Source organism: Leucopleurus acutus, assembly GCF_964270905.1.
Source record: "Leucopleurus acutus genome assembly, chromosome: 14".
Classification (NCBI taxonomy): domain Eukaryota; kingdom Metazoa; phylum Chordata; class Mammalia; order Artiodactyla; family Delphinidae; genus Leucopleurus; species Leucopleurus acutus.
In genome coordinates, this window is record NC_139156.1 from 85,157,329 (window position 1) to 85,184,119 (window position 26,791).

Consider the following 26,791-nt stretch of genomic DNA (forward strand, 5'->3'; position numbering starts at 1 on the left):
CTCCAACCACAATGCAATTAAATTAGAAATCAATACATTTTGCAAAGCCAAATATCTGGACACACTCCCTAGAGGCCTTTCACGTTAGGAATTCTTAGGCAATTTGCTCATTGCATCTTCATGGTGTTGCCGGTGTTGTATGGGCTGTAAAAGAAAAGCAGGCAGAGGGATGAGCACGTGGTCCTGGAGAAAATGATACCAGAGTCAGATGTAGACCCGCAAGTCCAGTCTCTAGGCTGTGCTTCAGGACTGGGGGTTTGCCTCAAATTGGAATTGATGCTGGGACTTAAAGACTTAGTGTGAAAAAAAGTATGTAAAATATCTCCTTAGTCATTTTTATTGATTTTTTTCCTGAACTATTTTGGATATTTTGTGTTAAAGAAAATATATTATTAAAGTTAATTTCTTCCACTTCTTTTTACCTTTCTTTTTTCTTTTTTTTGGCTGTGCCACACAGCTTGCAGGATCTTAGTTCCTGGAACAGGGATTGAACCCAGGCCACACACAGTGAAAGTGCTGAATCTTAAGCACTGGGCCACCAGGGAAGTCCCTCTTTTTACCTTCTTAATGTGGCTACTAGAAAATTAAAGATTACCCATAAGGCTCGCATTATGTTTCTACTGAAGAATGCTACTCTAAGGCTAAGGATTGGCTTCCTCAACCTTAATTTCTCCTGGGCTCTATTTTTAGAATGCTTTTTGTCGCTTCTTGCCCTTGAACTAGGAACACTGTGGGCTGAGACGCTCAGAGTGGGCTTTCTATAGTTCATTCTGAATGGTTGATGACAGCTTACTTAAGAGTCCCTGAATGATCCCTTTCAGGTAGAAAGGCCAATATCCTTCACAAACCTCTTTAGCTTTGTAGGAGATCCCTTATGACAGAAGAACAAAAGCAGTGTTTTCATTTCTTCCAGTCCCTGGAAACATAAACTATGTGGTGTTGCTTGTTATAAAGAACTTGGGATCTAAATTTGTAGGTTCAAGTATTGCCTTTGCTTCTATGTGACCTAGGAAAAATCTCATAGTCTGAGTTTGTTTATTAGTTAAATTGGATTGAAAGTACCTACCTACTTACTGAGCACACTTGTGAGTTTCAAATAGGCCTTTGCATGTAATAGAGATTTGTCATCTGTGACCTGCTACACAACAGTCATCTGTTGTTTCACATTCAAAGGATGTGAAAAAATCAGCAGTCTTCTCTCTCAATTTCCCTCTCTTTCTTCTTTCCTCTTTGTCTTCCTCTCTCCTTCTCTTTTTTTTTGTCTTCAGAACTTGTAGAATATATCTCAGAAAAAATAGTAAGGAAACAAATAGTTCAGAATCAAAGATGTCTTGTTAAAGAAAAAGCAAAAATAAAAGATCCATATATCTCGGTCCTCAGAGAAGCAGAAAATTCTTACAGCCTCAGGCAAATTGTGCCCTCTGAGGAGCCTGGATTCTGGGAGAGAGCAGTCTTGTGAAAGACCTGAAACAAAAGCTTTTCAAGTCCTCAGGAATTGCTCAGAGACTGGGACAGTACCCTGGCAAAGTTATTAGAGTTGATTTCTCAGAGTTATTTGCTCAGAAGGGCCACCTGAGGATAACTGACCACTTGTCCTGAAGTTATCATCTATTTTTAAGAGACCAATTAGAAAGCAGTTAGTAATTATTGCTGTGTGAAGCTTTTACGTCAAAGAATTATAGGATCTTAAAAAAGTTTTTTTTTGATAAAATGGTTAAGGAGGGAGGTTTAAAATATTGGTTCACAATATGCAAAGGAACGTTTGCTTGTGGCATTTAAAATGCATCATGTAGTATGTAGTACTTTTTCCTCCTTTGGGCTTACTTTAGAAATACTAACATGTTAGCTAGGTATACCTATTTTCAAAGTGATTAACAATTAACTTCTAATTTAAGTATTTGTAATGTTATTGATTAATGCCACTTAACCCTTATTTTAATTTACTGCTTGGAGCTTCTTTAGATACCAATGATGTTTAAAAATCTCTTTTAAATATAGGTAACTAAATTTCCTAAGTAATTAAAATAATGACGATTTACAGTGAGGAAAATTTTTATATTAATATTGAAGCAGAATATTAAGAAACTCTGTAACAGTTATCAGGGAGGAAGAAGTTTTTCTCTACCCTTCTAGGTTCTTCTGGCTGTCTAAGAATTAAATTGACATGAGACAGATTAGCAGGAGAAAATCACACAAAAGTTTGATAACACATCTACATGGGAGAGACCCAGGAAGACAGAATCATGGCCAAAATGGCCAAAACCCTCACCTTAAATACTGTCTTAAAGGCAACAGAGGATGTTGTGGGTAATGGTTTGGGACTTCAAAGGGGAGGAAGGCAATTCATATGGAGGTAGGAAAGGAACTGTTTTGTAAAGGAGCATTTGCTGGACCAGCGGAGAGTGGATCAGATCTCTGGGCCCAGCGCTTTTTCCTGGCGGGTATCTCTGACGATAACTCTTTTCAGCTCTAATATGTGAATTCTTTAGGCAGCTAAGTGGAAGTAAAAAGAAAGACTTCCTTAGTCTTCTGTTTCTTAAAAATAATCAGCCTAACTTAATCCTAATGCCAAAGAGACACATTTTGGGGCAGCAATTTTTTCTCCCCCAGACAGTGAACTGTTGCAAACTTTTATAGTCAAGGCAAGGACACAGTTTGTCTTGGGAGAGTGGTGGTTTTCCGCATAACATGTGATTTCTTGTGTTTGTGCCAAGGGTGTTTCTTTTTTGTCTTTTTCTTTTTTGTAGGCGGCAACAATAGGCACATGTTAAATATTGATGAGTTTGACCTCCTGGGAGTTAAAGTATATGCACCCTTTTTGAATATAAATGCTATTTGGTTTATATGGTAAGCGCATAGAAATTTAGAGATTAGCATTTTAATGAAGTCTAATCTCAGTATTTTCTGATTCCCGCCCCCCACCTCGCCATTTTGTCAAAAAAAAAAGTTTGAAAAATGAAATTTTGAGATGACCGCTGATGTTCTCTCATGGAGATGCAAGGTCTGAACGAAAATAAAAGCAGCACTGTGTGTAGTAACCTTTCCTAAACCATATGTCAAGCACATTAACGGTGTTTAAGATGATCAGTTATTGAAGAAAAGACCAATCCATTCGACCAGTATTTATTAAAGAGCCATGCTTCTGCAGGAAGGTTGGAGGGGGTAGTGTATGTGGCCTTGAGATTACCGTACCTCTAAACTGGAATGTGGCTTTCCTTTTTCCCCTTTAAATTTTTTCTTTTTTTGTTCAGCGTGGATCTTCCAGCTGCCAAGCCCTTCAGCAGGGACCAGGCATTGGATTCCGGTGGCGGATACTGAGGTCCCCAGACCCAGAGGCGCTCCTGGCGCTTCAGCGGTGGGGGGCGGGGCCGAAGGGCCGGGGGCGGGGCTGAAAGCGAACAGGGGCGGGGCCTTGTGCGTTCCGCGCGGCCATTGGCGGCGCTGCGTGAGCGCGTTCGGCCCCGCGCGGGCGGGCGCAGCCGCGGCGCGTTCTGCGAAGCGCGGCAGGTGCGTGGCCGGCCTCCCTCTTCTCAGCAGCTCGCTCGCCGCCTGAATCCTCGGGATCCCAGCGCGGCCGGGCCGAGGAGCTGGCATGGCCTGAATGCCCGCGGCGACGGCGGCGGCGGCGGCAGCAGCATGGGGAACCAGGACGCGAAGCCGAAGAGGAGTGCGGGCGATGCCCCGCACGGAGGCGGCGGCGGCGGCGGCAGCGAGGACGCCGCCGGGCTCCGCGAGGCCGAGGGCACAAAGAAGGCGGGCGGGGGCAAGAAGGCGCCGGGCCGGCACGGCAAGGGGGGCGGCGGTGGGGAGCCGGGCAGGAAGAAGAGCCGGTCGGACCCCAGGGCCTCGGTCTTTTCCAACCTGCGCATTCGGAAGACCCTGTCCAAGGGCAGAGGTGCTGGCGGCTCCCGTGAGGATGTGCTGGACTCCCAGGCCCTGCAGGCCGGCGAGCTGGACAGCGCCCACTCCCTGGTCACCAAAATCCCGGACCTCAGCCTCTCGGCCGACGAGACGGGCCTGTCCGATACGGAGTGTGCCGACCCTTCCGAGGTGACGCGGCCCCGGGGCCCTGGCTCCGCCGGGGTCGGGAGCCCGGCGGTGGCCGAGGATTCGGAGACTGCGGCGGGGGTGCAGGATGGACAAAGGACTAGCTCGGGCTCAGACACAGACCTCTACAGCTTTCACTCGGCCGCGGAGCAGGAGGACTTGCTCTCGGACATCCAGCAGGCGATCCGTCTCCAGCAGATGCAGCAGCAGCAGCAGTCCCTGAGCCCCGAGTCGCCCCCCTCCGCTGCCCCCCCGCCCGGGGCCCTGCCGGGCCTGGACCGACCCCCGCCGGGCCCAGGCGCCGAGGCGGCGCCGTCCGCACGCCCCGACCGGCCCCCGGCTGCAGAACAGCCCGCGGCCGCCGCCTTGCCGTCTCCCGGGTCGGCTCCCGGGGAGCGAGGGGCCGCGGACACGGACGAGGAAGGCGAGGAGGACGCTTTCGAGGACGCGCCTAGAGGCTCTCCGGGGGCGGAGTGGGGCCCGGCGGCGGGAGAGGCCCCGCGCAGGCCGGGGGCGACGCGCGAGGAGGGCGCGCCGAGGCCCAGCGTCCCCGCGGCCGCCTCCCCGCCCTGCAGCCCGGCGCGCAGCCCGCGCTGCTCCCGGGCCCGCCCGCTCCTGGCGCCCTGCTACGTCAGGACCACCACCCGGCAGCTCAGCTCTCCCGGGCCCTCCCCGGCCCCGTCCCCCAGCCAGAGCCCCCGGGTCCAGAGACGGCCGGAGTCCTCCCTGGACCGGGGGTCCGGAGCCGCCGCGGCCCCCGCCGCCGCTGCCTCCGCCCCGGCCAGGAAACCCCGCGCGGGCCGCAGCCGCTCGGCCGATTGGACCGCGGAGCTGGGCCGAGCGCCCGGGGCGGGGGTCTCGGCGCACCTGGCGCAGCGCGGGGCGGGCGGTCTTCAGGACGTGTTCGCAGGTGAGCGCCGGGCTCGGGGCCCAGGGCGCCTGCCCCTCGGAGACGTTTCCGTTTGTACACAGGGTCTTAAAGGGAGCAGCTTAGGCGCTTCTGTCCTAAGGCATCGGGAGCAAGGGCCGCTCTGTCCGCTTCTCCAAAATATCCCGGGTCACGCCAGGCAGATCGGCTCCTTTTTTGGCACCGTTTGCAAAGCCATCATTCTCTTTCCTTCCTCCTCCCACAGCATTAAAAATAACGAGATTGTTCACGGTCCTCTGACACATCATCTATTCTAGGACTGCTCTGAGGTACACGCCCATGTGCACGCATGTGACACGTAGTTTCTCTCTCAGCGATCGGCGTGGACGCCGTAGTGAACTTAGGTGGTCACTTCTGGTTGCTGACGCAACCAAATCTGATGCATACTTTCAGGAAATTAATGCATAGTGATCTAGAATATTAGGCATCATTTACATTTCGTTTCGTGGCCCAGCCTGGAGACAGTGATGGTGAGCAGGCCAAAAGCACCCGGGACGCTACTACTGGTACCTTTCCAGCGTCCGTATGGACTTGGCAAAGCCGGCTGAACGGTCGGCTCACGGCGGAAAATGTGGAGCAGTGCGATGAGTTTATCCTTGCGTAGGTCCCACGCCTTTCCTTAAGTGCCCGCTGGTAGAGTGTCAGCTTGTTTCATGTTTACTAACTTCTCTTAATTTTTAAATGAAATAATTGAGTGTAAGAATTTAAGGAGCAGGGGAAAATGAGAATTCATGCAAGTCCCGGTAGGTAGTGAAGTATTTGAATGATTAAAAATTTCAAATGTAATTTGGAAAGCTTAAAATGTTAGGTTCTGTGGCTTTAATAAATAGGGTATCTATGAAACAGTAGATGATGTTTCTCCAGAGCATGGATGCTTGTTAGTTAGCAAAATGCTGTTCATGTTTCGTACTTACTTGTATTGGCCACATTTTAAATTTCATCCATGGGCTATCTTTTATTTTACGTTTATAGATTCTTACACTTCAGAGTAGCCTCTTTGATTCATTTTACATGCTTGCTGTCCCTCTTTTACTTCTCCCTTCCCGATATCGCATAGGTTAAGTTAAAGGAATATTTATAGTCTAATATCCGTTAGATAAATTGTAAATAAAACAAAACAAAACAAAAAAGAAACATAAAAACGTCCAAAAGACTGATTTTGAAGGAAGAGGATCGGAAAGTTCTTTAGTTAACTTTTGTGAATTTAATGTTGTTAAGAAATTCAGTATGTCCTCCTTATCTAGGTAACACTCATTTTATATATTATTTTTCTAGAAATGAAAATATCACCAAAATTAAGATGATCATTCATTACTATTAATGGTTGTTCTGCTTTAGAATTTCAAATATATTCATTTCCTTCATTTAACAAATATATATATCTATGTATACGGGGCAGCCATGTTATGCCAGGCAGTGTGTTAGATGCTAGGTGATATAAAGATCATTAAATCATGTCTCTGCCTTTCCAAGCCTCACTGACAAGTGCACATAGAGATGTAGTACTCTGGGTGCATCAAGTGTGCAGTGACTTACCTCCTGGCAAGGGATGAGGAGACAGGAATTCATAGGAGAATTGGTCAGAGTCCTGAAGATCGTAGGACCCTAAATAGGTTGAAGTTTTGTTTCCATTAAGGAAAAAAAAAAGGGTATTTTTGGAGCTAGCATTTCATTTAAATTTGCTAAGTATTTCCAAACTTGAAATTGGGACTCTTACAGGATTCCTGTTCAAGAGGTACCTGGGTTTTTTTGTTGACATCTCCAAGCAGGATTTTTTACTGTGCAGTTAGTTGCTTTAATATGGGCATCACCCACTTTATTTATTTATTTTTATATATATTTTTATTGAAGTTCAGTCGATTTTCAATGTTATGTTAATTTCTGCTGTACAGCAAGGTGACTCAGTTATGTACATATATACATTCTTTATTTTTAATATTATTTTCCATTATGGTTTATTACAGGATATTGAATAGAGCTCCCTGTGCTATACAGTAGGACCTTGTTATTTATCCATTTTATTTGTGATAGCTTACATCTGCTAACCCCAACCTCCCACTCCATCCCTCCCCCAACACCCTCCCCCATGGCAACCAGAGAACCATGTTCTCTATGTCTGTGAGTCTTTCTGTTTTGTAGATAAGTTCATTTGTGTCATATTTTAGATTCCACACATAAGTGATACATATGAGGCATTCCCTACTTTATATGTGATGCTTGGCTATAGTTGGCCAGTGACCAGTGGATATTTGTGTTGCAGTTTCTATATATTTATCTCACTCACTTTCTTAAAAAAAAAAAAAAAGGTAGGTTTAACCGAATCTTGTAACTGGTGGGCAAATGGAGGTAAACAAAGAGGTGAAAGTTTTCCAAGGTCACACTGTGATTCATTCAGAGGCTGAGCCAAAAATAGGAGCTGAGTCTACTGATTTGAGTCTGACTGTTCTTGCTTATTCCTCATTTTTGGGTGTTCAACACTGTAAGACGTCATATGGAGTAAAAACGTTAAAATATATTATAGAATTTAAGGCCTTCACTTAGGAGATTTCCAAGTTTCTGTTATTAATAAGGTGAATTCCTTTCATTGTTGAACGTGTGGCCTTCTTGGGCTGGATGCAGGGTGATTGATGGTCAGAGTGAAGCAGGTTTTCTCCAGACATCTCTCATGGAAGCTTTCCTGCGGTGGTCGAGTGAATCCAGGGTGACACAGCCTCTGTTCCTCAGCTGTTGTCTGTTTCCTTGTCATTTGGCTTTACATTTGGTTCTTTACCATCCTCTCACTATTTTATGGGTGTCTTGGAAATTACTAGAGCCCTGGGGAACCCTAGCATTGTCCTCAGGGGATTTGTTTTCTGGCCTTAATTTGCATGTCTTTGGATCAATTAATTGCCAGCTGCCTTTGAAGCAGGTGATAGTTATATCTCTAAACTTCCATGGACAGCTTTTATTTTTAAACCATAGAATGAGGGTTGTCAGCTCTGCAGGAAGGAACAGATGTTTTTTGCTTTTTACTGCCTTCCAAATGTAGGGAGAAAATTCGAGTGAAAAGAGATCTCCATGTCACATGTTTGTTTCTTTGGCAGATATAATAACATTTATTGGGAACCAAGACTTTATCTTGTTTTAGCTGTTAAGGAGCTGATGATGTTTTAGGCCACTACACTGAAATTTCACACTTCATTTGCTTGAAAAAACATCTTTTTCAGTGTTTAGTGCAAAAATTGCTATGAAATTTAAGAGATTTCTTTGCACATGCTTTCCTTACAGCACAAGCTTGTGAATAGAATTTTGCAGTTAATTAAAGTGTAGACATGTGAAATGTTAAATTTGTGATGCTGAATCACTTTTGATAGAAGTCTTTCCAAAGTCAATTATGTGCTTATCCTTCTTTTTCTTAAACACGTGGCCTGAATGGTTCATCTGCTTTAACTGGCTTAATGTCATCTTTAGACCCATCATGGTTGCATCCCGTGAAAACACTGCTGTTGCCCTCAACTGCTGTTGAAGTGTAATAGGCTGGTGACTCCAGTTGGCTGTTGCTGAGGTTTTGTATCTGTGTGGTTTTCTTGACTTTTTCCTTCCCGTCAGCTATTGATTCTTAGAGCTGTCATAGGTCTCTTCTCCACCCCCCCCCATTACTTCTAATTTGATTTTTGTGATCAATTTGTTATTGGTTTATGAATCCTGTGATTATGATGTTAGCTATATTTATTGCACTCTGCTAAATGCCAGGCTCTGTGTTGGTGCATTACATAATTATCTCAAATCCTTACGATAGTCTTGAGGTCTAGCTGTTTATCTTCGTTTTCCCAGTGAGCGAACCATGGTCAGGCAGGTAAAGTAACTTGCCTCAGGGCATTAAGTAGCCAATGGCCCATCTAGGATCTGTACTTAGAAAACCAAATCTGTTGTTAATGTGAATAAAATAAAATGAAGTGTGTCAGTGAGCTTTTGGAGCACTAGCTAGTCAATAAAGGGCGTGGGCTTTAAAATTTAGATTGCATGACTCTCATTTTGGCTTTTCTAAAGGTTATCTTGATTTTTATATCAAAGTGGAAAGAAGACCCTCTCTAGGAGTGCAGACTTTCTCACGCTGCTTGTGAAGTTATTAGATTGTGAACTTTTTAGAGCCTGGAGCAGTCTTATATCCAGCAGTAGCATCTGACAGAGTGTAGACGTCCAGTTATTGACCAATAAATGAGTGAGGGTCAGAAATCACCCCTGTTGTGTGTAATGCATCAGTGTTACTATGACAGGAAAGGGGATTACAAGAATGCCGTCTTTTCCCCTATATCTTGCATTACTGGGCTTCATGTATTTGAATCAGATTTGGCAGCATAAGCTGGGACAGGTAGCACTGTTCTCAAATCATTTTAATTTGGTCTAAAACATCCTTTCTCATGGTTCCTGTAAGGCTGTGGTTTGGATTGAAGTCATTTACCCCACTGGCCTGGCTTTTCATGCATTTAGGCATTTGGATATAAGCCATGTGTACATGAACTTGAGCAGGTGCATTTAGAGCAGTGTTTCCTTCTGATTCCATTAAAAAGGTGCTGAGCACACACCTTGGGTGATGCAACTGTGGTTCCTCTAACTACTGGTATTCCAGATGTATCTGTATCCTAGCTGGCTGTTCAGTTAGGTGGCTCTTAAGTAATTTTTTCTCATATGTATGAAGGTGGAGGAATCATTTCAAGTTAATAATATTACGATTAAATAGTGTATGTAAAGCCCCTACAACTCTGCCTGGTACATAGAAGGCACACAGTTGGTGCTATTTACTTGTCTGTCCTGGTTTATTGCCTTAATGGACTACATTGTTCAAAGTGGTCCAAACCAAATTTGTCACATCAAAACAAAACAACTCTGAAATTGTGTATAAACACTGGGAAGGATGTAATCCGATACTTGTTGAAAATTAATATTTCTAGTCAATAGGGTTTTTTTTGGCAAATTGTTTATATATCAGTTTTTTTCTTTTCTTGCATTTTCAATGGTTGTAAGCCTTTTTGTCACTTTGTCAGAAATTGTAGTTTGCTTGGGGGTTTGGATAAGGAAAGCATATGGTGGAGGATGACTGTGTGATTAGGGGGAGGTGGTGGTGTTTAAAGGGGGGTGGGGTAGAGGCTTTGCAGCTTCACCTCCCATGGTTTCCTTCAGAAACTCTCTACTTTAGTCAAGTTAATCTGCTTACTGTTCTATGAACAGTCGTTTCATTCCGCTGACTTTGTGCCTTTGTCTAACAGTTTTCACTCTCCTGTAACACAATTTGTCTCTCTTGACTTAGCATCTGAAAAGGCTGATTGAATTCCCATTTCCTCTTTGGTATCTTTCCCAGCTGGGCCTGACTGGTGGTCGTCTCTGCATCTCTGTGCTTACTGTCTATATCATATCATGTATACTTCTTGGATTTGGGGATTCTTTAGGTCTTCCTTCTCACTTCCTTCTGCTTTTCCTTTCTCCTTGCCTGCTCACCTGATTCTGTCCATTCATCACCCGCTCCTGTCTATCCTCTGCGAGTACCTACTCCGCGCCCGCTGTGTGCCAGTCAGTCAGGTGTACATTGAGCACACTGAGGCCTTTATGAAGCTCGTTCACCATTTTCTTCAAACGGGAGTTGATTATCTAAAACTAGTAGAATTTAAGTTGGAAAGTTACTAACATTTATGGGTGGTGGAAATTAATTATTTTCATTGAGTTATGATTGACTCAGTGGTGAAGGTAGAATGATACTTTGGTAGAATTTGTGTTGAGAGAACATCTATTCTGATTTTTGTGGATTGATTTTAACATAGCAATGATAATGCAGTAACTCTAAGCTTCCAAATATAAATTTTGTTGGTAATGAAAGAAGAGGAAAATTTCATTATTCCCTTCATTCCTGCTTTTGCATTATAAGTAACAACCTGATGTTAATGAAATTTAGAATGACGGGACCATTAGGAAGAAACAAATATGTACTGCCTTGTGACTTGATAGTTTTGGTTGTGATTTTAGTGATTGAAAACTTTCTGAGGCTTTTTAAATATTAAATATATAAATACATGGAAAATAAAACTTCTAGTCAATTTGAAATGGTAGTTAGTAAATCGAGGTATTGTAACATCAGAATGATAAGAACAAAAGATAAGTTATTGGATGCTTAGAAGAGGATGCTGACCATGCCAGAGAAGTGTTGTGTTTTGATACCTGCTCCACTGTGGGAGAGAGAGAGGGAAACCTTTGTATCTTCGTCCCCTTCAAGGATGTACCTGGAGGCGTTCATTGGGTGGGAAAATTACTGCCATTCCTCTGTGCACCGTACCTTGGACCCACTGGAGCCTTTATTATCTGTTATGCCAGAGCTGCAACGGGCCAAAAATAGTCCTTTTTATTTTCAGGGAGAATAGAATAATTTCTTGAGAAAATTAAGCCTTTGCTGTGTTTTAAAATTATGCTTAAAAGTGCTTAAACCCTACTCCTTCTTGTTTCTTTTTATTTAAAAAGTTTTTATTAGTAGTAGTATTTTTTTTGGCCATGCTGCACAGCTTGCAGGATGTTAGTTTCCTGACCAGGGATGGAACGTGGGCCCACAGCAGTGAAAGCCCCGTGTTGTGACCATTGGACCACCAGGGAATTCCTTGGGTCTCCTTTTATACTTCAGGCAGAAGAGTCTTGGTGGTATTGGGTTGGCCGAAATGTTCATTCGGTTTTTTCCATAAGATGGCTCTGGTAGCACTTAGTTGTCTCTAACTTCATTCGAAACAATTTTGTTAGATTGTATGTGACAGCTGTCATATCAGCGTGCATTGAAAAAACGTTATCAAAATTGGTGAATTTTTGTGTAGCCATCTTAATATTGAAAATGAAAGAAAAACCAACATTTTTGGCATATTATGCTGTATTATTTCAAGAAAGGTAAAAATGCAATGGAAACACACAAAAAAAGATTTGTGCAGTGTATGGAGAAGGTGCTGTGACTGATGGAACATGTCGAAAGTGGTTTGCAAAGTTTCGTGCTGGAGATTTCTCACTGGATGATGCTCCACAGTTGGGTAGACCAGTTGAAGTTGATAGCGATCAAATCGAGACATTAATTGAGAACAGTCAACGTTATACCATGCGGGAGATAGCTGACATCCTCAAAATATCCAAATCGAGCGTTAAAAATCATTTGTACCAGCTTGGTTATGTTAATCGCTTTGATGTTTGGGTCCACAGAAGTTAAGTGGGAAAAAAATCCTTCTTGACCATATTTCCCCATGTGATTCTCTACTTAAACGTAATGAAAGCGTTCTGTTTTTAAAACAAATTGTGATGGGCAATGAAAAGTGGATGCTGTACAACAATGTGGAATGGAAGAGATCATGGGGCAAGCGAAATGAACCACCGCCACACCAGAGGCCGGTCTTCATCCAAAGAAGGTGATGTTGTGTATATGGTGGGATTGGAAGGGCGTCCTTTATTATGAGCTAATTCTCAACGCCGAACGATTAATTCCAACAAGTACTGCTCCCAATTAGACCAACTAAAAGCAGCGTTCGACGAAAAGCTTCCGGAATTTGAACAGAAAACGTGTAATCTTACATCAGCATAACGCAAGACCACATGTTTCTTTGATGACCAGGCAAAAACTGTTACAGTTTGGCTGGGAAGTTCTGATTCATCCGCTGTATTCACCAGACACTGCACCTTCAGATTTCCATTTATTTCTTTAAGAAGAATTCTTTACAAAATTCTGTTAATGGAAAAAATTTCAATTCCCTGGAAGACTGTAAAAGGCACCTGGAACGGTTCTTTGCTCAAAAACATAAAAAGTTTTGGAAAGGTGGAATTATGAAGTTGTCAGAAAAATGGCAGAAGGTAGTGGAACAAAAAGGTGAATACATTGTTCAATAAAGTTCTTGGTGAAAATGAAAAATGTGTCTTTTATTTTTACTTAAACACCGAAGGCACTTTTTGGCCAACCCATGATCTAGTGCACATGTGTGGAGAAGAATTCTGTGTCATTTAAATTGTGGCTTTATACACAGAGCAGCAGTGCGGCAGGAGTGCAGGCTGAGAAGTCTTTCCATCGACCTCCCTTTTTAAGTATACTACTGGTTTCCTGTAAAACGTGGCGATAATTTCTTACCTCCTCTTAGTGCCCTGGTTTCCCAGGTTGTAAAAGTGAGTGTAATCCTGGTGGGAAGCTGCTTCCTCCAAGTCTTATCCATCCCAGCAGTTCTATAGGAGTGATGGTTCCAGGAGTTATCCTTTTCTCCAGATAATGATACTTTGCATATTTAGAACTTTACTGTTAGAGTGGAAGAAAATCCCTATGTAGGGGGATCCACTTTTTTCTCACTGTTGTGGCCTCTCCCGTTGTGGAGCACAGGCTCCGGACGCGCAGGCTCAGCAGCCATGGCTCACGGGCCCAGCCGTTCTGCGGCATGTGGGATCTTCCCGGACCCGGACACGAACCCGCGTCCCTTGCATCGGCAGGCGGACTCTCAACCACTGCACCACCAGGGAAGCCCGAGGAACCACTTTTACTGTGGAGTAAAGATGCTCTGGGCATCGGTACTAGCTGGTGGTAAGACGTTGGTGGTTTTGATCAGTTGTTAATTGATGCTAAAGGGGATTTGGGTTGGTTGGAAAGCTGTTATCTGATGTGCACTTGGGACCTTGTGTTTTTGTACACCAGGGTAGTGACTGCGGGTATGGTGGGTGGTGGACCTGTTTTATGGAATCTACAGATGGGAAGGCTGTGTTGTTCGATGTTATGACCCAAGGACTTAGAGTGTATGGAGTCTAAATACACTCCAAATTCTAATAGATCCATTGAGGAAATCCTTAGATTCATTATCTAAGGACAATAAGAGTCTCCGATTCTTGAATGGGCTATAGGCTTTGCATTTTTCCTTTTAGTTTAAACTTCTCAGTAAAAGTAGTAGTGCTAATTCTTATAAATTATTTCAGTATACTTTAATATATTGGTTTTGTCCTCAATTTTCCATACTATTTTATACACTTACTTACATGACTTTTATGAGTGCATGGTATTTCATTTAGAAGTTTGCGTTGACATGAAATTTTCTGAAGAGACTAGACAGATAAAACGTTTTGAGAGCTTTTAGGTATTTTACCTTTTTAAAAAGTTTTATTGGCCTTAAAGTAGTGCAGCTTGTTCAAGCTCATTAAGAAGCAAATGGGCTAGAAAGGAACTATTTCAGGATTCCAAACAAATGCATTTGAATACTCTGTGGAAAGTTTTGGAAGCCATGAGTCTCTTCATTATTAACATAAAAGTCTTATCTTTGAGAAGAGTCATAAAAACAATGGGGTAACAATAGAGATGGTTTTTGCAAACATATACTTGTAGATAATTTCCCCCACCCAGCATGTTTCAAAGCTATAGACCAGCACTTGCTGCTTGGAGAGGTGAGGGATGTGGTTTCTCCTTGGGAGGTATTACATTTTGCAGCTACCCAGGATGTTCAGCACTTATTTCTCACTGTCCTTGCTGTGCTATTTTGGTTAAATGGCTTTGAGGGTGTAAAATGTTTGGATAGTATCCTGGCAGTTTACTTCAGGATATAGGGCTTGATGTGTCTTCATTTTGTTCTTGGAAAAATTAAAAATGTGTTGACTCCGTTGGATCCAATATATTGTTGGTGGGCTAATAAGGCTGAATAAGAACTGCAGTGATTTAGGTGGAGAGCCATTTGTCTCTGGGCTGAAAATGTGATGTAAGTGAAGGGGTGATTCTGGAAGCCTTTTATCTCTGACTTGGATGATTTCTCTAAGGAGCCTCACTTGACTCTAAATTCGCAGATCATTTTCACTACCATCTGCTTCAGGATAATAAAAGCTGAGCATGTGGCCTCCTGGCTTCATCACCGCCTAGATCCAGTGGACGGCTGTCTGCACCTCTGGCCCCTCCTTTCTGCATCAGGCTCGTCATTGAGCTGTCACAGGTCTAGGAGTGTCACTGTGTCTAATGGGTCACTGTACCTACTCTTTTCCCTCCCTCTAAATACCTGCCTCCTGGGATTCCCAACCGAGGTTTGGCTGTCCAGCCTTGCCACACCCCTTGGTTTTGTCACCCTTCTCATACTTGAACTTGACCTCAATTAGTCCTTCCATTTTCTCTATTCTTAAATTTCTCTTTGATAAGTCTTCTAATTTCTATTCCCATTGCCTCTACATTTCCTAGAAAAGATTATCCAACATTGAGATTCTAAACGTTCTCCCTGTCCTCAGTCTGGCTCTTTTCCAGTAATTCGCTACAAGGCAAGAGAGTCCACTATTTAAAATACAGAGCTGAACTGGCCGGTCCCAGAGTAGAAACATTTCAGTGGTTCCCTCTTGCCCTGAGACTAAAGTTCATATACACTTAACATATATATAAAAATACAACATATTATGTATAAATGATTACATATTTTATATATATATACTTAAAATTTTTTTAAAAATTTATTTAACCATTTTTTAATCGAACTATAGTTGATTTACAATGTTGTGTTAGTTTCAGGTGTACAGCAAAGTGATTCAGTCATATATATATTTTCTTTTTCAGATTATTTTCCATTATAGTTTATTACAAGATACTGAATATAGTTCCCTGTGCTATACTGTAGGTCTTTATCTGTTTTATATATCATAGTATGCATGTGTTAATCTCAAACTCCTAATTTACCCCTCCCCCTGCTATCACCTTTGGTAACCATAAGTTTGTGTTTCTATGTCTGTGAGTCTATTTCTGTTTTGTAAATAAGTTCATTTGTATCATTTTTTTTAGATTCCACATATACGTGTTATCATATGATATTTGTCATTCTCTGTACTTAGTATAATCTCTAGATCCATTCCTGTTGCTCCAAGTGGCATTATTTCATTCTTTTTAATGGTTCAGTAACATTCCATTGTGTATATATACCACATCTTCTTTATCCATTCATCTGTCAGTGGACACTTAGGTTGCTTCCATGTCTTGGCTGTTGTAAATAGTGCTGCTATGAACATTGGGGTGCATGTATCCTTTCAAACCATGGTTTTTTGGGGATGTATGCCCAGGAGTGGGATTGCTGGATCATATGGTAGTTGTATTTTTAGTTTTTTGAGGAACCTCCACAGTGGTTTTCCATAGTGGCTGCACAATTTACATTCCCACTACCAGTGGAGGAGGGTTCCCTTTCCTCCACACCCTCTTATATACACACTTTTGTATATTATTATTTACTGTGCTGCAGTTTTTCTCCCCTTGCTTAGTCTCTGTCCCTCCCCTGTCTTGAATGTTCCGAGTCCTTTTTCAGGTAGCTTGTACTCTCCCTAGTAGTTCTAGGTCTTACTGACACACTCTCCCTGGTCTTGAGGACAGAGTGCGCATTTATTGGTACCCTGAGGGCATTGTTAGTCCATGCAGAACTCTTCACGTTGTGCTTGGATTTATTTTCTGTATTTTCATTTCCTATTCTGACCTCCCTCATGGATGCAGGGAACAGCATTTTTTTTGGAACAGCTTTTATGTGTTTGATTGATATCCTTAAAATTGTATGTATTTTTGTAAAGTGTGTAGTATTTCTGTGTGTATTTAATTTTCTGTTATACAAACAGTCGAATTGTAGACTTCATTCTTTTGCTTTTTTTTTTTTTTAACTCGGGAGCCTTTGGGGAAAAAATGTACAGATTTTTCCTGGTGAATGTTTATCAGGTGGGTTGTTTCTTACTGCTTTATTCTGTTACAAAGAGTGAGAGTTCCTCTGGGTTGTCCAGCCCCAGGGACACTGTTCATATCTGTTGTATGTGAGTCTCGACCCTGGAGGTGTGTATTGTGGCTGTGGATGGTCCTTACCTTTGATTTCTGCATCCGCCAGGGTGGACGTCTAGATGCCACCACAGACAGCACTGTGATTAGTATTCCCACACGGGTCCTGTGTGAGAACTTCTCTGGAATGTATATTCAGGAGTGAGATTGCTAGGTTAAAGAAATGAAAATTTACTTAATTTGTATGGGTACTGCCAGTTTAGTTTTTAAAATATTTCTCCCAGTTTATACTCGCTAGCACAGCAAATCAGCATTTATCTAATTTTTGAATTTTTACTAATCCAATGAGAAAGTGGTATGTCATTGTTTTACTTTTTACTTTGTATTTATCTGATGGCTAATGCCTTTGAGAAAAACTTTGTGTGTTTTTAGCTGTTTGGGTTTACCCTTCTGTCAATTGCCTGTTCATATCTTTGTACCTTTTCTATAAGGTTTCCTGATTTTTCTTGTTTGGTCACAGAGGTTCTCTGTGTATTCCAGATGCGGCTCTATTACCAGTGTTGAGGATGTGATGGAGCATTGCTAAACCCCCTCTGGTCTTCTTTCCTTACATTATAGGCTCTTGTAAAAGTGGTGTTTCTCAGAGTCCCTTGTGGGTTGTGTTTTAGATGTGGTTTAGGTTGGATGAATTCGTGCCACGTCTGGAAGACCTCGACAAGGTCCAGGATTGACCTCTGCTGTTTGCTCTTTCAAGCCAAGCAGAGGCCTGGTGTCCAGGCACCACTTCCCACAGGCCCTGGTGTGGCCCCGGCGGGCACAGCCCAGTTCTGGGCTGGCAGCAGGGGTGGCCCAGCTGGGAAACCTCCTGACCTGGGAGCCAAGTGTGCTCTTGGGACCCAGGCCTTAGATCAGAGAAGAGTGGCCACTGCTTTGGTGGCCTTGTTCTCAGTCACGGCTCTGTGAGTGGTCTCTACTTTGTCTTCAGCCCTTCCAAGACTCTGTAAGACAAGGAATACCCTGCCGTGAGTCTCTTGCTATTTAAACTATTTGGAGTGGATTCAGTTCTATGTAATTGTTGAAATTTTGACATATAGAATCAATTTTTAAAAAATAAATTTATTTATCTTATTTATTTATTTTTGGCTGCGTTGGGTGTCCGTTGCTATGCGCGGGCTTTTCATTGTCGTGGGGTCTGTTGTTGTGGAGCATGGGCTGTAGGTGCGTGGGCTTCCGTAGTTGTGGCACACGGGCTGGAGAGTGCAGGCTCAGTAGTTGTGCACGGGCTTAGTTGCTCCGTGGCGTGTGAGATCTTCCCGGACCAGGGATCGAACCCATGTCTCCTGCATTGGTAGGCGGATTCTTAACCACTGTGCCACCAGGGAAGCCCTAGAATCAATTTTTGATGTTATAAATATCTTCCCCTAGCATTTCATCCCTTTTTAAAATTTGTTGTGTCCTTTGTTGAACAGAAGTACTTAATCTTGCCATAATCAGATCTATTTTTCATCTGTGGTTTGTGCTATTTTCTTCTGATTTAAGAAATCCTTTCTTAGGCTCAGGTCACCAACATTCTCTCCTCCCCAGCCTTCTATAGCGTTATTGATTCACCATCTACATTTAAACATCTGCTCTGTCCAGAGTCCTCTTGAGCGGGTGGTGTGACACACATGGCAAAGCAAAGTTTTTAGCATCGTCTGCTAAACAATTTTTACTCATGGATGTTTAATGCCATCTTTAGATTATTCCCATACCCTGTCTGAGGGTCTGTTCTCTTCCTTGCATGGATGTTTTTCTGTCTTCGGTGGGTACCAGACAGCTGTCATAAATGTGCTTTGCAATATGTCTCATTACCTGGAGGAGAAGTGTCCCCTTTTTCAAAGTTTGAACATTATCAGGACTTAGCCGTTGATGGGCTTATAGTTTTTTATATAAATTTAAATTAAGTGGTTGAGGTTTTTTTTTTTTTTGGTTGAGGTTTTTAAAAAGTCCTGATGGTGCTCAGTTTATTAAATTTGTAGATTATATTGAGAACTATTATTTTAATAATGTCATCCAAGACTGGAAGACCTCTTCATTTATTCAGATCATCTTTTATGTCCTTTTAATAGAGTTTTGGACTTTTTTTAATGGAGAGTTTGTGTTTTCTTTGCTGAGTTAGTTTCTGGGTGCTTCATATGTTTCATTGTTAATGGGAACGGTATTTTACTTTTGAATTGTTTCTAGTTATTGTTGGGGTAAAGAAATGTTTTCATTGTCTTTCAGTTGTAAGTATTATGGGATCTCCCTTATGAATATTTTTTAAACCTAAAGGTTATTTAGTCATTTCTGTGGTTTATAGCTACGATTCTAACACTAACTCTGATGTGTGGGTTTTTTCCCCACATCACCAAGCAGTTCTCTGGGACACCAGCTGGGTATCCTACAATTCAACTCAATTCTGATAACACTACTTACCTGGAGATGGTGTCAGGTCCCTCAGACTAAGGGCTCAGTCCTACAAGGCTGGAGTCTTCAGATGCCAGTCTCAGGTCCAGGTTGTCACCTGGGCTTCTGACTGAGCAGCTTATAGGTTCCAGCAGCCCCCTCCTTGGGTTTAATTCTCTACAGCAGCTTATAGAACTCAGAGAAGCATTTCACTCTCCAGATTACCAGTTTATTATAAAAGGATATAACTCAGGAAGAGTCAGATGGAAGAGATGCACAGGGCAAGGTATGGGGAAAGGGCACAGAGCACCTGGGTGCCGCTCTCCCTGAATCTCCACATGTTTGCTGACCCAGAAGTTCTCTGAACCCTGTCCCCTTGGGTTTTTATGGAGGCTTATTTACACAGGCTTGATTGATTAAATCATTGGACATTGGTGATTGAATCAGTCTCCAGCTCTGCTCCCCTTTCCTCCCTGGAGGTCAGAGGTGGGACTGAAGGTTCCAACACTAAAGACAGGGTTGGTTCCCCTGACAACCAGCCCCCATCCTTAGGTGCTTCCAAAAGTCACTGCATTAACATAAACTCAGTGTACTTGAAAGGGGCTTGTTTTGAGTATCAAGACACCTTTTTTGCTCCAATCATTTAGGAAAGTCCAAGGGTTTTATTTATTTTGTTCTTTATTTTATTTTTTATTTTTTTAGAGCTAGAAGACATTTTCTATTTTTTATTAGCTTTAATTTTCATGAATAAAAGCAGTTTCCTGTCTTGCCCCTTCTGATCCTTTGATTACTCCCCTTTCAACAGAGGCAACCATTCACAACTTGTGTAGCAGTTTTCTTTGGCATTTGCCTAATTATTTCTAAAATATCTCCATTTTCGATTTCCAACTCCCCATCACGATAGATGGGGTTTTAGTTTTCTCACATCTACCTCTCTTATTACCTCCTGTGCCCACAATTCCGTAACAGAGATCACAGATTTTTATAAAATAAAAAGTAATATTTAGATTCTTAGGACTATGCAAATAGTAGTCACTGCAAAGTCATATCGTATACTATGTTCAAACGTCCTTTCTTATATCATGCTTTCTATTTCCTGGAGTTAACAATTATTATTATTTTTTTTCATTTTCCTGCTTTTCTAGGAGAATTTTTCAGATGCTTCAAAATTTTTGACTTAAATATATCTTTAATATTCCCTATAAACTCTAAGAGATCAATTTATTTTTTCCCCTGGAGGCTGCCTTTCCAGAGGACTCAGGCCCCCTGCTCCAATCTACATTGGTTGTTCTCTAATCTTGCTGATCACCTATCATTCCTGGACTTCCTTTCACATCCTCCGTTTCCCCTGGACCCCTGTAAGTTTCTACTTTTTGGTTTTCTCCCTGTTTGCTGAAGTATATCCTCTAGGACCTTAACTAGAGAAGGTGAATACACCGTGCAAATATTTGAGCCCTTTTATATCTAAAAATGTCTTTATTTCACCTACATAACTACTGGAAATTTGGATGTCTAATTATAGGCTAGAAATCATTCTAAGCTCAGATAGTTCTAAAGTAAATTTTATTGATGTATAGTTTATATACAACAACATGCACCATTTTCAGTGTACAGTTTAATAAACTTGGCAAATGTATAAACCCATACATTACCTTCCACCTCAACCAGAAAACAGAATATATCTATCACCTCCAAAAGTTCCCTCAAGCTCCTTGGCTGTCAGGCTTCCCTACTTTACCCCACTGCTGGCAACGAATGATGTTGACTTTTTTCACTCATATTTTTGAGGAAATGCCAAGGGTTTTAGAAGCTCTGTGCCAGAAATTGGACAAAGACCAAATGCATATTTCTTATTATAAATCACAACATTGCAATAGTCATATGGGATTGTAAAGGCAGTCCTTTAACCTTTGTTTACAGCAAAATAATTGAACCAATCATAGAACATAATGTACATTGTGTAGATTGTTTTGAAATTACTGTGACTCTTTTTGGGCTTACATATTATCAGTCTTTGTGAATCTGTGCTCTGTTGGGGAAGGTATAATCCTAAAATCCAGAAATGTCATTAATATTCTAATTTAGTAGGTTGTGTTTCACACTCAACATTAATAAAAATGTCTAATTTAAAAAACGCTTCAAAAAACATCATTTAAACCACTGTATATTTTATCCAAACAGAAAACCCCACATTCCTTGGTTTCCACTACCGGCTTCTGCTGGTTTGCCTCCTTTGTTTTGGGCTGGCTTTTGTTACCTTCTCCTGGTCCTCTTCTTCCGCCGGACCCTTGCTAAGTACATGCTGCTTCCCCTGGGCTTCAGTCCATCTGAACATTCATCCCCGGGAACCCTTTCCCTGAATGTGGATGACTGCATGGTTCAGGTCTCTGTGAATTTCAGACGCAGATTTCCTGTTGCCTTGAAAAAATCTTGACATGGGCTGTGGGAGGCGGTCCACCCTGAGCTTCTCTGTCCTCCAAAGCCACCCTACTCCCTTGTTCATTGCCTGCCTGGTGGGTGGTAACAGCATCTCCTCAGTCAGAAGTCTGAGAGGTGTAAAGTTAGCAAGTTCCTCGCATTTCCTCCTCAGATCAGATCCTCCAGTCACTAAGCCCTGTTAAAATATACCTCTGAAATTTAAAAAAAAAAACAAAACTCATCCCCTTCTTTCCAGCAGAGTTCTTAATGCTCTTCTCAGAATTATTCTATGGCTCTCCATTGACCAGGACAGATTTTAAGCCTGAGATTGATGTTGAAGAAGAAGATCGAACGTGTCTGGGATGGAGGAGCTAGATTTGCTAACACTGTGTGTGATTCATTCAGCGTCAGGGAGGCGTCCCTCAAAGAGGGTCCAGCTTTGGAACCGCTGGTCTTGGGAGGGGCGATTTCACTATTTACTGGAGATGTTCAGAGGCTGGTTGAAGATCTACTGATGTGACCACAAACCTGGAGAGGCTGAACTTGACCACTGACTTTCCTTCCAACTAGAAGAGTCAGTGATGTTTGACTTCAAAAGCTCAGAGCAGCTGCGATGGTCTGTGTGTCTCGTTCCTTTTATTTGGGGCTGCTTTAAATATGTAAAAAAACTCTTCAGCCAGAGGTATTTTAAAGCTGCCATTTATTAGACTCACTTTTATTGATTTAACATAATAGACAGAAATTAATTTTTAAAGCATTTTTCCTTTTGACATTTCTATAATTTTTTCCTTTGAAGTTTGATTTGTTTCACGATCTTTGAAGAAATTACCAGAGACATCCGTAATCTAACATAGGTCCTGAAAAGGGGTTGGTTGCCACTGTCACATATGTCCTATGATATTACTTGGGTGATTTTATTAGATTCATTTGATTAAATTTCTCAGCTTGTTCTTGTCGTATTTCAGTCCTTGATCAACTGAAGTTGCATAGTTTCTTTTTTCTCTTCCCCCGAAAAAAGCCTTGATGGATGCCAAAACTGAGCTTTAAATTTATATAATTTTGAGTAGACTGTTCAGTGACTCTTGTCAGAGCTCTCTACACCGAGTCACTTTTGAATGCTCTGTCTCTGTGTGATGTTTTATTGTAGTTGATGCTGAGCATAGTTTTTACTGCTATTCTCCATACTCTCAGTGTCGGGTAACCAAGATGCATCACACATGAGACCCAGGTCACCACACAGAGCAGTCAACTTCTTCAAAACGGATGTGAAGACGCATTACAGGCACTTACTGTTAAGGACTCAGATAGACCATCAGCAAATCTGTACCCAGTCTGTAGAGTTTTATAAAGCTTAAAATATCTTGTCTCCCTTCCTTCCCTGGAGTTCGGAGCCTGAGGACAGGTGTCTTCCTGTGACAGCATCTGGACCAGCCCTGGCTGTGGGCTTGGTGGGCTCTGAGCCTGGGGTGCAGGGAGCTTGCGACCGTGTGCGGAGCCCTTGGTGAGCTGTGGTGTTGTCTCTGGGGGTGGGCCCATCTGGGTCCTTGCACCTCCTGTGACACGTCCAGCCATTTGACCACATGCCGGCCTTCTTTCCTCGAGAAAGTTCTAGATGTTAATACTCCTGAGACCCCTTCAGTCACTGTGAAACTTGTAGCCTTGTGGATCTGATACTAGACATGTTAATTTCCATTCGATTGTACTTGGCCTGTCTCTATTTTCTTATTTATCCTGCAGAGGTCATCAGTGTATGATGATCTGTACATAACATGTGATCTCTCTCTGCTCGCTCCATCATACACTTAAGCAATTATCATTAATGTTGTGGACTTGCTGGTCCACAACCTCATTTCCTCTTATTATTTCAACTGCTAGATAATATAGGATTTCAGGAGAAATTTATTAGATATGTCTGAGCTATAAGGTCAGAAAAAAGTTTAACATAATGAGACTTCTGTTTAACTCTTATTTTGCATAAGATATGTGGCCTGTGGAAACAAAAACTTATGTTGATGCCTTTCAGAATATAGCAATTATGTTGTTCATCCTTCAACCGTTACAGCATACACAAAAGGAAAAATACCCATTTTATGTTTCTAGGCTGTTAAAATATAAATTAAAAACATGATTATAAATTAGTGATATTATGGGACATAGGATAACATAAAAACTCGCACCTAGCCTTCCCCCGTGTATAACCTGGGATGTTACTCAAATGTTTGGGCCTTGATTTCTTTTTAGGCAAAATTGGAGGATTGAGGCAAATAATCACTAAGGTTTCTTCTGGCTCCAAAATGCTGAAAATTAAGTGGTGGGTTGTCACTGAGTTATTTAATCCTAGAAATGACAAAAAGTACAGTAAAAACAGAAAAGTTACATGCATTATCCAGGCTAGGGGAAAAAAGTCTCCTGCTGTCTCCACGTATTGAAAGTTTCTCTTCCTGTTTAGATACTTTATTTTCTCCAGTAGCTGGAGAAGGAGCCAGAGGCTTTCCCTGCTCTGTGATATCACGATTACTCTGTGTCTTTTCTGCAAGGGTGTCCTGCCTGCATTGTCCTGTTTTATTGTTATTATGGACAAGGAGCGTGTTTTCCTCGTGATGAAATTCTTGGTGGACCAGGACATTCTCTGGCAAATGATAGACTTCTGAGTGCTTGGTTGTATCTTGTCTTTGCTGCCAACAACCCCCGCCCCCTGCCACCATTTCCACCGAGGATGTTTAGTTAAGAGAGTATGTTCTAAATAGAGTGCATGTAAAGTATTCCTTCTGGAGCTTTGGTCATTATGACTAGCTCGTGAGCCCTTGCAGGGCACAGACCTCGTGGTCTCTGTCTTTTATATCTTAGCACAGAATGTTGGTCAGAAGACTTTCCCAGAGTTGCTGGCCCACCCAGAAGTGGAAGACGCCTGGAATAAAAATTAGGAGAGCAGAGCGTGCGTCCAGTTCTGGCACTGCCACTTTCTGGTCTTAGGACATCAGGCAGATTCTAGAACCTTTTCGTTCTTCAGTTGGTTTCTTTGAAATCACGGGGATAAATCCTTGCTCTGCTTTTCAAAGCTGACTGTAGATATAGATATGCCTTTTACATGGTATAGTTCTATCCAAGTAAAAGGTTTTCTGCTTTTTATAGTGTCACTGCTCACCCACCCGAGAGAACTCCAGTGCAGAGATTGATGATTTTACTTCATTGTGCTAGAAGATTTGTTGTGATGGTAAATAGTCCTTTAGGACTGTCCCCGGGCTGTTGTTTCCATGTTTAGCCCTGTGATATTTGCTTAGCAATGCAAGAGGGGTATTTATAGCTACAGTCAGCTCTTTGTATCCACGCGTTCTCTGCATCCACCAATTCAACCAACTGCAGGTTGAAAATGTTTTTTTAAAAAAATTCCAGAATGTTCCAAAAAGCAAAACTTGAACTTGCTGGGCACCAGCAACTGTTTACATAGCATTTACATTGTATTTACAACTATTTACATAGCATGTACATGGTGTTCGGTATTAAGTAATATAGAGATGATTTAAAGGGAGGATGTGCGTAGGTTATATGCAAATACTAGGCCCTTTAACATAAGGCACTTGTGCAGCTGCAGATTTTGGTACCGAGGGTGTCCTGGAACCAACCCCGCGGGGATACTGTAGTATGAGTGCAAAGCGGCTCCACGTGCTGAAGTTTACTAAGTGTGTAAGGACATATGGGAGGAGGGAGAGACGATTAGTTCAGAAATAATCAGAGCATTTGTGGTTAGTAGGTTCCTTGACTGTCATTGGATGAATGTTATTTCATTTAGCAAGTCGGTTTTTGGCAAATTGATTTAGAGCTGCTTTGTATATAGTAAGAGCTCAGTAAATATCGTTGATTAAATAACAAATGAAAATACAAAGTAAAATGAAGTTTAAATAGCTGAGCACTTAGAAAAGTTATGCTAATTCATATTCTAGGGCCAGCATTTTCATTTGTTGGTGTGGTCAACACATCCTGTCTAGAAACAGGTGCTGTGACCCAGGACAGAGTGAGGGGACCAGGAGTTGGGGGCACCCCAACTGTGTGTCACATGGGGTAGGAGGTAGGGTGGGGACGGGGGTGCTGGAGGGACCCTGGAGCCTGTGTTTCCTGGTCACAGGAGCTGGTTTGTACAGTGAAGAAGGAAGGGTGGGTCCAGAAGCTTTAGGTCAGCCTGTTCTCCCCAGTTTAGGTACAAGGCCTCCGATGTCTGTTGGGGCCAGTGTGTCCCAATTAAATCCCCAGCCATCAGTGCGAGAAGCAAAACAGAAGGTCGTGTCTCTGTCCATTCCCCCCGCTCTGGTCAAATTACATCTGTTGGTCAGAAGGGGAGTTCAGTTCAGTCCAGCTGGTGTGCAGGTCATAGAAAAAAAAAACAACAAAAAACCTTGTCATACTCCTACTGCAGTGATTTGACTCTTTAATAAGCGAAGTCGTGTCTGCTATTTTTGCAGAATCAGGAGCATACCTTGTTAAGCTGTGTAATCTTGAGTATTTCACATAATGTTTTTGACATACTGTTCCATGTCATTAAACCTTTTTAATAACATGATTGAAGATATTAATTGTTAAAGCTTGGTCATACATAAAGCAGAGGTGTGATGAAGCCCCATGGGACCACCACCCACCTCCCATAATTATCAGCATTATTTACCCTGTAATAGCTTCATCACCTCCAACCCTCACCACCCTTTTTTAATGGACTAATTTGGACAAATTCCTGGCATCATGTTATGTGAATCTCAAATACTTAAGTCTGCATCTCAAAAATGTACTTTTTAATATGCCACAATGGCATCATTATATTGAAGGCACATAGAATTCATTGTTTAGGGTTAGTGTTAGGGTAGCCCTAACCCAACAGACAACACTAGTCTGTTAACTAGGCATTCACAGACTGTCTGAAACCCTGGGCGAGAATAAGTCTAGGCTGACATGGTGTAACCCATGCTTGGGCCTCTTTTCTCTCTTCCTGGAGAGACAGCATGGGAGCTTGTTGGGCAGTGCTGTGGACTTTACAGTCCCCGCCCCCCACCCCAGGTTTACCTGTCTCCTTGTGTTAACTCTGAATGACTTGTGCGTTTGGGAATGACAGCTTGATGTCTTCTTTGCAGATATTTCAGTTGACCTTTTTTTTTTTTTTTTTTTTTTTTTTTGTGGTACGTGGGCCTCTCACTGCCGCGGCCTCTCCCGCTGCGGAGCACAGGCTCCGGACGTGCAGGCCCAGCGGCCATGGCTCA

General features: G+C 42.3%; 1 protein-coding gene across 1 annotated transcript in view; it reads left to right on the forward strand.

The window, feature by feature from the left end:
- Window positions 1-3,636: 3,636 nt before the first annotated feature.
- Window positions 3,637-26,791, forward strand: part of FMN2 (formin 2) — a gene marked incomplete at both ends in the record, with an annotated part of 325,661 nt that continues 302,506 nt past the window's right edge. Inside the window, one exon of the mRNA XM_082854885.1 lies at window positions 3,637-4,957. Coding sequence (XP_082711011.1) covers window positions 3,637-4,957 — 1,321 coding nt within the window. The remainder of the gene's footprint in view (window positions 4,958-26,791) is intronic.